The following is a 12,726-nucleotide window of genomic DNA, read 5'->3' as shown; positions in this document are numbered from 1 at the left end:
GGAAGCAACAGCCTGCAGCCTTTCCCGGGAAAGACTTCCTTTTCCTAGGAAAGTGTGTATCTGATTCTGATGTGCAGCAGAGGGTCAATGATGATTCACATTTTGTGAATGAAGAGGGTTGTTTGGGATTTTTCCCATTATATTTTGCTTATGATGCATTTCTTTAATGTTTCAGATAAATGCCTGTAGTCATTATGGCTTAATCTACCCATGGGTTCATGTCTTGATATCATCTGATTCCTTAGCTGATAAAAATTACACAGAAGACCTTTTGAAACTGCAGGTAAGTAAAAATACCTCTTTTCTCTTAAATATGCAGTATATTACAATTTTTTGAGACAGGGTCTCCCTGTAGTCCCAGCTGACCTGAACTCACTATGTAGACCAGGCTGGCCTTGAACTCAGAAAGATCCACCTGCCCCTGCCTCCCAAGTGCTGGGATTAAAGGCATGTGCCACCACGTCAAGTGTCATTTTAATTTAGAATGTAACTTGGGGAGAGATGTGGGCAAAAATCTATAATTGGGTATGCTTAAGAGCTTTGGTGGAATTCCAGCTTCTGCTGGGGACTGCTGGTGGGTTAGGCACCAAGACTGAGATGGTGTCAATGCAGTAAATGGGCGAGCTTCAAGGACTGTGACTGCTATCCTCACTTTCACGACCTACAAAACTTTTGTGAAATAAAAGTGTGTGGATATGTAGTGGCATTTTTATGAATGTAATCTTTATGTACCTTAACATAATTTAGACTTCTAACTCAAGCCAACCACTGCTAGCTCTCAGTCAAAGCAGCCAATTTATCTGATTCCTGAAGAGAAAAAAAAAAAAGTAGTGGGACACAATTTGAGAAGTTAGATTATCTTGTAAAAGTTCTGACTATAACCATTTCCACTAGAAGAGAGAAACACTGCATTTGACTTGCTGGGTCAGGTTGGGCTAAATGTACAACTCATTTAATATGGTTCATTGACCCAAGGACCAAATTTAATGCTCGCATTTATTTTGTTTGATCTGCCCACTGTAGCTGGCAATATAGAAAAATTATTTCATATTAAGAATTCTGAGTTTGAAGATACTCTTGAAAGAGCCAGGCATACTAGGCCCGTAGGCCCTCCACTGATTCCGACAGAGCTGACCCTAGCTCCTGTCTCAGCGGGGCACAGCCTGTCTCTTTGCACCACCTTCAACCCCATGACTTCTGACCCAGATGCTGAGGGTCTCATGTCTGTTTTCCTTATACCCAGCTGCCTTCATGTATTTTCCCTCTGCTTAGCCCCATTAAGCTTTTGAGTGTGTGGTTCCTGATTGAAACTTTGGGATTTGGTCTAAGTGTGGTTATATTGATTACAGAACCAGTTCCCAAACTGGGGCTGGGCTGGGGGAGTTCAAGGAGCCGGATTGTTTAGACTCAGGCTCCAGACATGTGTTGGCTACCTTCCTGTTTTAAAAATCTTTAAAAAGAATTGGACATGCTGGTGCATGTCTATAATTCTAGCATTTCGAAGGCTGAGATTAAAGGACGATGAATTGCAAGTCTAGCCTGGTCTATACAGAAAGACATTGTCTCAAAAATCGATAAGCTAGTTCATTAATTAACCACAACAAGATACCATCAAAGAAGATTCTCTCCTTATCTCTTATCTCTAGTGTCCTTAAGTGCTGACACTTCTGAGGTTAGCTTAGGATAGGATACATTTTGTTTTGTTGTTGTTGTTTTGAGACAGGGTCTCCCTGTGACCCCAGCTGGCCTGGAATTTGCTATATAGACCAGGCTGGCCTCAATCTCATAGAGATCCACCCACCTCTGCCTCCCAAGTGCTAGGATTAAAGACACATGCCACTATGCCTGACTAGATGTTTTATGAATATTATTTGGGTGTGAGGTGTAAATGTGGTAGACAGCATTAGGCCTTGTGCTCCCAAAACACATACAGAAATGTTGTATTTAAAATTAAACTTGTAATAATTGCTATTAAATTTCTACTGGTAAAGCTTCAAAGTACATTTATAATCACTGTCCCAAAATTATAATTCAATGATCAATGAAAATCCTTTTAAAGTATCTTAAAAGGCTTTTTTAATGGCAGTTTTTGCTATTTTGGTTTGAAATATTGTCTGACTAAACCTTTCTAAATTTTTTTCCTACTTAAACTTCTTTCTAAAGGTTACCTGAGGCTATATAGTCTTGGTCATTAAGAAAATAAAACAGTGCTAGAGAGATGGCTCAGTGGTTAAGAGCACTGGCTGCTTTTCTGGAGGACCTGGGTTCAATTCCCAGCACCCACATGGTGGCTAACAACTGTCCATAACTCTAGTTCCAGGGGAATCCAACGCCCTCTTCTGACTTCCCCAGGCATTGTACAACATAGGTGCAGTTCATATACATAAAATAAAAATAATAAATAAAATCACTTAAAAATACATAAAATAACCATCCAAACCTGGTACCACTCAGGAGGCAGAGGCAGGCAAATCTTTGTAAGAGTGAGGCCAGCCTGCTCTAAATAGCTCCAGGCCAGCTAGGGCTACAGGGAGACCCTGTCTCAAAAACAACAACAAAAAAAAACCCCAAATTTCTTTGGTTCCCACTTTTAAGTGTTGGGAGGTTTAGAATCATGTGAGAACGTTTGCAAAACTGTGGTTCTCTTCCCATCTCCATGGTTGTGGTGTGTTGGTCCTCAGTCACTGTAAGAATATGTGCAGCAGTTAAGATAGAAAGTTATAAATCATGGCTGTGTTGAAGAGCTACTGTTTGAGAGAACACAATAACCAGTAAAGGTCTTACTCTTTGCTGGTGTTGTCCTGGTTCTCCTCCCATGTGCCCTGGCAGGTGTAAGTAGAGAAACCTGTGGATTGTATCCCTGCAGAATCAGAGTGGGAGAGAGGGGTCTTGGTTGGAGAAAGGAACAAATAATGCAACTGTTAAGGGTGGAGAGAGTCAACTTCCACTATTGAAAACAAATGGAGAACTTTAAGGTAGACAACACGACAGTGCTTTACAGAGTAGTAAGAATCTTTGGGCCGTTTTTACTCCCGTCACGCTTTGTTCAGTGTTGCTTTTTCCTTTTCTTTTTGACCGTGTCTTACTATATAGCCAGGCTGCTAGGAATTCACTATATAGCTTACACTGCCATCGAGTTTGGGATCCTCAAGACTTCACCTTCTGTTTTTTTTTTAATTTTATGTATATGAGTGTTTTGCCTGTATGTATGTAAGTGTACCATGTGCACACAATGCCATATGGGTGCTGAAAATCAAACCCAGGTCCTCTGCAAGAGCAGCCAGTGCTCTTAGCCACTGAGCCATCTCTCCAGCCCCTGGCTTTACCTCTTGTGTGCTGGGTTTACAGGGCTTTGATCTGATAACTGTCTAAGTGTTGTGTAGTGTTACTTAACCGTGTACTCCATTTCGTACTCAGTTTTGACTAGTTTGGTTTTACCTGTGGTTGACACCCATGCTTTTGCTTCTTCTTCCTGCCCCAGCCTTTATCCTGTCTAATCAAGGGCTGAGTAAACAAGTAATCCGTGCTTTCTTTCATGATGAGAGATGTTATGAGTGAGAGAATCTGACTTTATCTTTTCTACTTGATCATCAGGAAATTACTCAAGTAAATACATTATTAAGCTTGAGATAAGAAAAGAGACCAACCTTACTTTCCTGACCATTCCTCTGTAGATATTTGGAATAAAATAACCATGCTGATTGAAAGTATATAGTTGATGTTCCATCGCCTCCTGTAACTCTGAAAAGATGCTGTAGCCAAAAAAAGATACAGGGAAGGAAATTAGGGCATGACTATAGATAGCTCTTACAGGAGTAGGAAAATGGAGATTATTTTGATGATAGAATTGAAAATGCTATAGTGTTTAAATGGAAAATACTAGTAAATTTATAGATATTGAAGTAATAACCTGTGCACTGTCATTCAGCTTGGGACAAGTGGTATTGATACAAATGACCAGGTTCTAAGTGATCACTTTCTCAAATTTGTAAATTGTATTTATTTGTGCATGCATGTGTGCAAGTGTGTGTGTTTGTGTATGTGTGTGTGTGTGTGTGTGTATGTGTGTGTGTGTGTGTGTATGCATGCGTGCCAAAGTACATGTGTGGAGGTCAGAAGAAAATTTGTAAGGGTTGGTTCTCTCCTTCCATCATAGGGATTGAACTCAAGTTATCAAGCCTGATGGCAACCGCCCTTCTCTACTGAGTCATCTCACCAGCCCATGATCACTTTTTATTTTTTATGTTAAATTTTATTTTTGGTTATTGTACTAGTTTGATCTCTGTTATTATGACAAACATCATGACCAAAAGCAACTTAGCGGAAGAGAGGGTTTATTTGGTTTACACTTCCATGTCACAGTCCATCACTGAAAGAAGCCAGGGCAGGACCTCAAGCAGGAGCCTGAAGGCAGACCTGCTTGCTAGTCCAGGCAGCATTACCTCTGATTGGGGAGCTCACGCACAGCCAAGGAAGCACAGCAGAAACCATGGAGGATGCTGCTTGCTGGTTCACCCACAGGCTCATGCATACCTCACTTTCTTATACAGCCCAGGACCACCTGTCCAGAGAATGGTGTTGCCCACCGTGGACTGGGCCCTTCTCCATCAATTAAGGCAAGACAGTCTCTCATAGACAAACCCACAGATGGACCTGATAAAGGAAATTACTCCTTGAGACCTTTTTTTCCTTCAGGTGATTCTAGTCTGTGTCAAGATGACAGTTAATGCTAACCAGGACACACACACACACACACACACACACACACACACACACTCTCTCTCTCTCTCTCTCTCTCTCTCTCTCTCTCTGAAAATTTGGAAAAGACAGGGAAATGTAAAAAGAAAACTAAAAGGGGGCTTTGTCCTCCCATTCAGTGAGCTAATCTCTGTTCCAAATTGCCGGCCCTCCTCTAGAGATAAGTGAATATACATGTACACTTGCATGGTTTTTATAAAATTGGACATGCTCTGAATATAATTTTATATTGAGATGTTTTAATTCATTTTGTCATGATTATTTTCTCCTTAGCTAGTGATTGCATAACATTCGACTATGGCTATACCAAAATTGATCTCATCCCTTACTGTTGAACATTTAGATCACTTATGATCTTTCAGTGTTAGGAATACTCCTCTTGTGCTGAACATTATTGGGCATAAATCTTTGCACACATGCTGATTATTTCCTTAGGTTAGAGTCCTAAAGTTTTAATTTACCCAAAGCAAGTAAAATGTTATTTAAAATGATTGTTTTGAATTAAATATATATATATATATATCTTTATATCTTTAAACTACAGGTGGATTTAAGATTATTTAATACTTCTATCCACTTAGACTTATTAAATAAAGACCATATTCATGGGTTCTAAAATTGCATTTTCCCTGCACTTTTGGCAAATGAAGTTCCATCTTTTTGAAAAAAGCTGTGTGCTCTGTGTGGTTTTCGGTTCTTTGGACGCCTCATTCCATAACATTTCACTTTTCTGTTCATAGTCTCTCATATGTGGTCCTTCATTTGACATAGCTTCCATTACTCCATTCTTGGAGCCACTCTCAGAAGACACCGCTGCCGGCCTCAGTGTTCACGTTCTGTGTCGCACACGCCTGAAGGAGTATGAACAGTGCATAGACACACTGTTAGAGCGGTGCCCCGAGGCCCTCATTCCTTATGCTAATCACCAGCTGAAAGAAGAGAACCGGGTATGCCTGATCTGTGATTCCAAGATTTGGTGATCTTGTCTGCAAAATGAGATGTATTTACATTCATCTATCTTTATAGGGCTGTGTGTCCAAAGAACGTAGATGCTTAATGCTAGACCTTTTAAGTACTTATAAATGCTATTGAAATGCATAGGATGATGTAGCTCATTTAAAAGCTTTTGTTTGCAGAGGAAGTGGGCACTTAGTTGAAGGTGGGGAATAATGTATGGTGAAGAAATATTTTTTTTGTAGTATGGTCTTTAATTTTAAAATTAGAAGACTTTTAGTTTGTAGTGAGTTTTCTTTTCTTCATTGCCAGTCACAATAATAAGAGGACATAGCCATGTTTCTCCTTGAAAACAGCCATGCACACTTCAAGCTACAACCTCACTTTCATTCCCGTTTAAGCAGAAGCCCAGCTGCTGGTAGAATTTCTGTCATAACAAAATGCTGCCTCAACCAAATGCTAGATTTTTTACCGCCTGTGCTTTCCTGCACAGTCTTCTCGTCCTCATTGGAAATCTGAGCATAAGATGCTTCAAACTAAAATGTATTCGCTTTTTCCCAAGCTAGATTCTGTGGTGGAAAAAACTACTACCCGAACTGTGTGAGAAGATGAAGTGTGGGGGAGAAAAACGTCAGCTTTACCTGTCATCATTAAAAGGTAAAATTCTCTTTTCTAGATGGCTCTAAACTTTAATTTATTTGACAAGGCCTTTGTATCTCTAGTATTCTTTGTTTGTTTTTTCATGATGTCAAGCGAGGTGAAGGGGCCTAGGGACTGTTGGAAGAGTTGTCCTGCTTTCATAAGCCTTTGTTACATTTGCTGCTCATCTGTCTCTCGTGTTCTGAATTAACATTTTCAGACTTTTAACAAATTATCCACGGAAACTCATAGTCCCACTATTTTAGAAATTTGGACTATTAAATTTAAATTTACTTTTAAATTTACTTCATGTGGGAAGATTATTAAATGTACTGTAAGTATCAAAGAATGACAAGTTCTTCAAGGATTTAAAACCTGAATGTGTAAATTATACAGGTGAGATTTTTTTTTTTGTTTTATTTTGGGTTTTGATGGGTTGTGTTTTTTGTTTTTTGGGTTGTTTTGGGGGTTTTTGGGGTTTTTTTGTTTGTTTGTTTGGTTGGTTTTGTTTTTTGAAATAGGGTCTCATTATATAGCATTCACTGTCCTGCAACTCACTATGTAGACCAGGCTGGCCTTGAATTCACACAGATCTGCCTGCCTCTGCCTTTTATGATGTATTTTGGGAAGGAGGGATTTGAGTGTGCCACAGTACATGTGTGGACGTCAGAGGACAACTTACAGTCTGTCCTTCCATGGAATGGGTTTTGGGGATTGAACTCTGGGTCGTCTGACTTAGCGGCAAGTGCCTTTACTTGCCAAGCTATCTCACTGGCCCCACGTAATATCTTTAAAGTTGATTGTGTTGAATGTATGTCTTCCAGTTGAGGTAATAGATTTTTAAATGTTAGGCAGATCTAATGACTTTTGGAAGTTGTTTTTCTGAATATCCCACTTAAAATTTTATGTTTCTGATGAGGACAAGAAAGAGGTGACTTTCTAATAACTCTGTCCTCCCTGATCCACTTCCTGAGTGCTTTCTGTTTTCAGAAGATGGACATGGGAGGTGTTTGGTTGCCACAGCACTTGACTCAAGTTTATCTTACAATTTATCATGATGTTGGTGTTTGGGGATCCCTCTCCCTGACAGACATCCCCTCTTCACATCTCAGCAGTGTCATTATGCAATCAAAAGACTCTTCATCCTTTTCATAATTTTTATTTACATTTACTCATTCATTTATTTAGTGCATGTGTGTATACGCACACACATGCCTGCATGCACTCACATGCATGTGCACATGGAAGTCAGAGAGCTACTTTGGGGAGTTGGCTCTTTCCTTCCATTGTGTTTGTCCCAGGGATCTTAAATCTTCAGAGTCGGTGATAGGTCCCTTAATCCATTGAGCCATCTCCCCAGCCTTCTTTCAGCCCTTGACTGGCATCCACATCCATCTGCCCCTACCCTATTCATCATTATTTCTCTAAATGTTCCACTTTCTGTTACTTTCAGAACATGCTTGTGTGCGTGCACACATGGATGTATGTGTGTGGCTGAAATGCTGAGTTCCTGGTTTTAGACTGTAATAGTTCAAAGGCGGACATAGAGTTTTGTTCCTTTTCACAGTGTGCCCGCATCAGCGCTGTGCTCCCACAGGAAACAGTCTGTAGCTATTTACTGATGGGAAGGAAAGAAATGAAGAACTTCAGTTCCACTTCTCTGAGGTCATCCTGCTGACATTAGGACACTGAGAAGAACCGGGGATTAGAGGCTGGGGATTTGGAACTGAGTTCTATGCCTGACATGTACTGAGTGATCTGGAACAAGCCAGTTTTAAAAACATCGTTAGACTGCTGAGAAGTTCAGGACTGAATTCTAGAGGAAAATGTTGGATAAAATTACAAGATTAGGTTGAAGATGGAGGTCAGGAACTTACATGACACATTTAGGAAGTTGGAGATTTTTTATCTTTCTAATGCAGTTTCACCCAAAATTGTTGCTTTGGGGTTTGGAAAATTATCTGTGCAGGGAAGGGTTCCTTCCCATTCAATTAAGGATGTTAATCAGCATCTCTGATTTCTACCTGCTGGATGCCAGCACCACCACCCCGCGATGACTTATACAGGTATCTCCAGATGTTGCCAGATGTTCCCTAGAGGACAGAATTAGCTGAGTTGAGGACCACTACATCAAGGCAGGGCCATTCAAATTGAAATGAGTGGGTTGGCTTGTTTAAGGAAGGACTTGTTAATGATTTTGAAACAATGAACTGCTTTTATTTATTTTTTAATCTAATATTGTAATAGATTCCAAAAATAAGGTTTTAAAAGTCATTTGAACTTCAGACAGTAAAAATAACTATTTTTAACAGTTGATGAATGCATTGTAGACACGCTGGGAGATTTTAAACATACAGGTTTGCCCATAGCTAGACATTCTTGGATAACTCATAGATTTGGGTATCTAGTGAGTAGGATAAAGCACATCACTCTTATCTTTCTGGTGCATGTATGTGTTGTATGTGTGTGGTGTACCTGCATCAGCATATGTATATTTGCATGTGTGTGAACACGTTTGGGTATGTGTGCTATGAAGTTGATATCAGGTATCTTCCTTGATCACTCTCCATCTTATAGATTGAGGCAGGGTCTGTCTCTGCACCCAGAGCTCACTGTTTTGGCTAGGCTGGCTAGCCAGCTTGCTCTGGAAATTCCGTTTCTGGCCGTTTGCACACTGGGACTACAGGTGAGCCACTATGACTATCTGGATTTGTATGGGTCCTGAGGCTTCAAACTCCAGTCTTCTTCTTTGCATAGCAAGTGCTTTTCCCACTGAGCCATCTCCCCAGCCTCCATTTTATTTATTTATTTATTTATTTATTTATTTATTTATTTGGTTGGTTAGTTAGTTAGTTAGTTGTTAATCGATTTATTATTTTGTTTGTGTGTGCACATGTGTTCACATGCATGATGGTGTACATGTGGAGGTCAGAGGACAGCTTGGTGGAGTTGGTTCTCTCCGTCTACCTTTATGTGGGTTCTGTGGAGCAAACTCAGGTGGTCAGGTTGAGGTAGCACACACCTTTACCCCCGAGCCATCTTACTAGGTCCCCCAAGCCCATTTTAATCTTTTCTTAGCTTCAATTTCCCCAGCTGAACCAGGCATGAAACCTATTGGTATATCTTCTTTGGGATGAGGCTTGAATTAAATAAATGAAAACAGAAAGATTTAGGAAAAACTAAATGAGAAGTTGTGCCCAGCTTTTAAGGTAATGTGCAGATTTCAGGTTTTGACCGTATTCTTGGAGTTCTCATTTATATTAGGTCCTCAGCTGGTAGGAGCAGAGAAGACACGCACAGTGGTGAGATCTTTATTGACTCTAGCTGCTCGGTACTGACTGAGTAAAAGTCACTGTATCTAGGTTACTGCTTATAAGCTCCACATTTAGAGAACTGAACTGGTGTGATAGGAAAACATTAATTCATGTGTTTCATGTGGGTTTGGCAAACTGCTAGCGGTTTCTATTTATTTTGTCATCTTCTGTGTCAGACACACCTCCTGTTTCAATTCTCACAAGCTAGCTGATGGCACCACCACATTATAGTTGAGGGAACGAGGACTTGGAGGTTAGGGAGCTTTCTTAAAATCACTCAGCATGTGGGCTGAAGAGTCTTGATCCCTTCTTGGCTATATCTGATTCTAGAACAAGAAATCCTTCCCATATGTCACTGCTGCTGAATTCATTAACATTTTAGTGACAAGGACAGGTCATGCCTTTGTGTAAAGGATGATTTAGACTGCTGAATATTGAACAGGTGACTTTGGGTGGGTTTTATATTACATTAGCTCTGCAGATGTTTAAGGATCACACAGGGCGACACTGAAGCATGGGTAGACATGGAAGAAGAATGTTTTCCTAGGAACGAACAATGTCATGAAGACACCGTTACTTTTTATTCATTTGTTTTTGTGAGGGTTGTGGTGCACACTTGGGCATGTGTGATTGTGGAAGCCAGAGGTCAGTCTTGGGTATTATTCCTCAGGCATGGTCCACTTTGATTTTTGAGACGGAATCTCTGACTAGGATCTTGGGCTCAGCAGTTAGGCTAAGTTGGCTGACCATTGAGCTACAGGGATCCACCCCTCTCCACCTTCCTAGAGCTGGGATTATAGGCCTGGCTTTTTTACATGGTACTGGGGATTAAACTCAGGTCTTCATGCTTATGTGGCAAACACTTCACCAACTGGGCTATCTACTCAGCCCTCTGAAGACATTGTTGCTAGGAGAGGGCAGCATTTATTTACTTAGAAGTAGTAGAAACATAAAATTACATCATTTTCTTTACAAAAATGTTTGGTAAATCCCTCCCCCCCTTTTTTTTTCCTTGGTGCTGGTGAGTGAACCCAGGAAATTACATATACAAGATAATGGCTCTGTTACTAAATATATCCCTAACTAATAAATTCCTTAATATTGAAAATGTTTACTAGAGCACTCTACTCTGCTAATAGAAGAAAAGGCATATAAGAGATTTGTGCTTATTAATATGACATTCTCATTATAGCTCGGAACCTATTTGGGAAAAAGGTTTCTACTAGATAACTCTATTCCCGTTCTAGCAAACAAGCGTTATGTATTATCTGACTACAGCCCTAACATTCAAGCAGTATTCGAGTGATTGTATTTTTCTTTAGAAAATAGTAGAAATTGATTGAAAAATAATGTAGCAATCTGGCAGTGAAGCAGTAACTCCAAATCTCAGGGGATCAAATTAAAATACACTTGAAAGGACTCTAGAAGGCCTAAATTAAGAAGTTGTGAAATCATGAGCTTAATATGTGGATTTGAGACAATTTTTATCTTTGTAATTATAACATCCTGTTACTTGAAGTAGCTCTGAATCAATAAGAGGAAAATTGGATGAAAACAGCTTTTAGTTCTAACTCAGATACTCTTTCCCACCAACAGAAACCTTGTCCGTTGTTGCTGTGGAACTGGACCTGAAGGATTTCTTGAATGTCCTCCCGGAAGACGGCACTGCAGCGTTTTTCTTGCCCTACCTTCTCTACTGCAGTCGGAAGAAACCGTTGACTTGAAGTATCATTTGCAAAACAGTAGCACGAGAGACTGAACTTTTCACTACTCCACGTCTGATAGAAATACACACAAAGGATTTTTGTATTATGTGTATTACGGATGCTTTAAGGACGCTTACCTTACCATGTAATTGTAGCTATTAACTTCCTAATTTAAAACCCAAATTTAATTGTCCAGAATATAAAGCTTTAAGACCTAAGAATTCTTCAAAGAAGCCGTAAATTCTCTTCTTGTTCTTTGGGTTTTTGGTCTGTAGACTATGTTCGCCTAGAGCTCACTGTGAAGCTCTTCCTGCCCTCAGACTCACGGTGTTCCTCCCAAGTATTCTAGGTGTGCACCGTGCCTGGCTAAAAAGCCATGTCGTTTTTAGAGGTGGAGACTGACTTTTTTTTTTGAGGATCCACATTTCATTCCAATGACAATGTCATTCATGACAATCTTTCACACCGCAGAATCACTTAAAGGAAACACATTGCAAGTGTGTTTGACTGATACTCTTAAGTGGTCAAATGTTTTGTCATCTTGATTTTTACAGATTTTCCTATTGGGTTACTGTTATTTTAGTTTCACCACAGTAAAAGATTGCATCCTTGGTTTTCTAGTTACTTTTAAAGCTGTGTTTTTCTCTGAATGAAAGGAATGGAAGTTTACAAAGTGGCTTCTTGTCCAGCTGTGAACGTGACCTGTTGAGTGCACATCTTTTCAGCCAAAGCCTTGTTTCTATTTTTATTTATATGTACATACTATTACTCTTTCAACGAGAATATATGTGAAAATAAAAAATTCTATCTGATATTCAGATCTGTCTTTTGAGTAACCTTTTATTCAAGATTGTAGAGTCTCACTGCAGCTCATTGATGGAGTCCATCGAGTCCTGTTAAGGCAAAGCTTCTATTTGGTAGTGTCTGAAGTCCTTCTCTTACTGGCAGTTCTTATTATTTTATTATCTTAATTTTATTTTTGCCAAGATTTGATAGTGCTTGTTGGACTCTGCCTTTCTCTGGATCCAGACAGCAGCGTTTTGACTCCTTTTGGGTTTCAACAAAGCTCAGCTTGCCGTCTTTATTTTTCTTCCTCTTCTGCACTCTGGCACCCCCATGCCCAGTGGCTTGTTGGGAATGATGTGAGTAGCCCATTAGAGGTACGGAGGAGGAGGCAAGAGCTAGAGACAGTTCAATGAACTTTAATAGAGATCCTGTGAAGACCACCCAGGACGGCATGGGGTCATTTTTTTTTAATAGAGATCCTGTGAAGACCAACCAGGACGGCATGGGGTCATTTTTTTTAATAGAGATCCTGTGAAGACCACCCAGGACGGCATGGGGTGATTTTTTTT

General features: G+C 40.0%; 2 protein-coding genes across 10 annotated transcripts in view; one reads left to right on the top strand and one right to left on the bottom strand.

Moving 5' to 3' along the window:
- The window catches only part of Hps3 (HPS3 biogenesis of lysosomal organelles complex 2 subunit 1), a 43,707-nt gene extending 31,518 nt beyond the window's left edge, over positions 1-12,189 (top strand). For 3 of the 9 annotated variants that reach the window (XM_008848037.3, XM_008848034.3, XM_008848040.3), the window contains 4 exons: positions 176-283; positions 5,499-5,705; positions 6,279-6,369; positions 11,262-12,189. In XM_008848037.3, coding sequence (XP_008846259.1) covers positions 176-283; positions 5,499-5,705; positions 6,279-6,369; positions 11,262-11,389 — 534 coding nt within the window. In that variant the 3' untranslated portion in view covers positions 11,390-12,189. Of the gene's footprint in view, positions 1-175; positions 284-4,156; positions 4,786-5,498; positions 5,706-6,274; positions 6,370-11,261 lie in introns of those variants that run through there. The other 6 variants (XR_607774.3, XR_607775.3, XR_003846222.1 and 3 more) reach the window with 6 other exon arrangements.
- Cp (ceruloplasmin) overlaps positions 1-12,726 on the bottom strand; it is a 61,817-nt gene that overhangs the window by 2,126 nt on the left and 46,965 nt on the right. Inside the window, exon 19 of the mRNA XM_008848041.3 lies at positions 3,648-3,752. Within this exon, the coding sequence (XP_008846263.1) occupies positions 3,649-3,752 (104 nt within the window). The 3' untranslated portion in view covers position 3,648. The remainder of the gene's footprint in view (positions 1-3,647; positions 3,753-12,726) is intronic.

Source organism: Nannospalax galili, unplaced genomic scaffold, assembly GCF_000622305.1.
Source record: "Nannospalax galili isolate Female #2095 unplaced genomic scaffold, S.galili_v1.0 scaffold423, whole genome shotgun sequence".
Taxonomy (NCBI): domain Eukaryota; kingdom Metazoa; phylum Chordata; class Mammalia; order Rodentia; family Spalacidae; genus Nannospalax; species Nannospalax galili.
The sequence above is the reverse complement of the archived record's forward strand: the minus strand, read 5'-3'. Positions and strand labels throughout refer to the sequence as shown.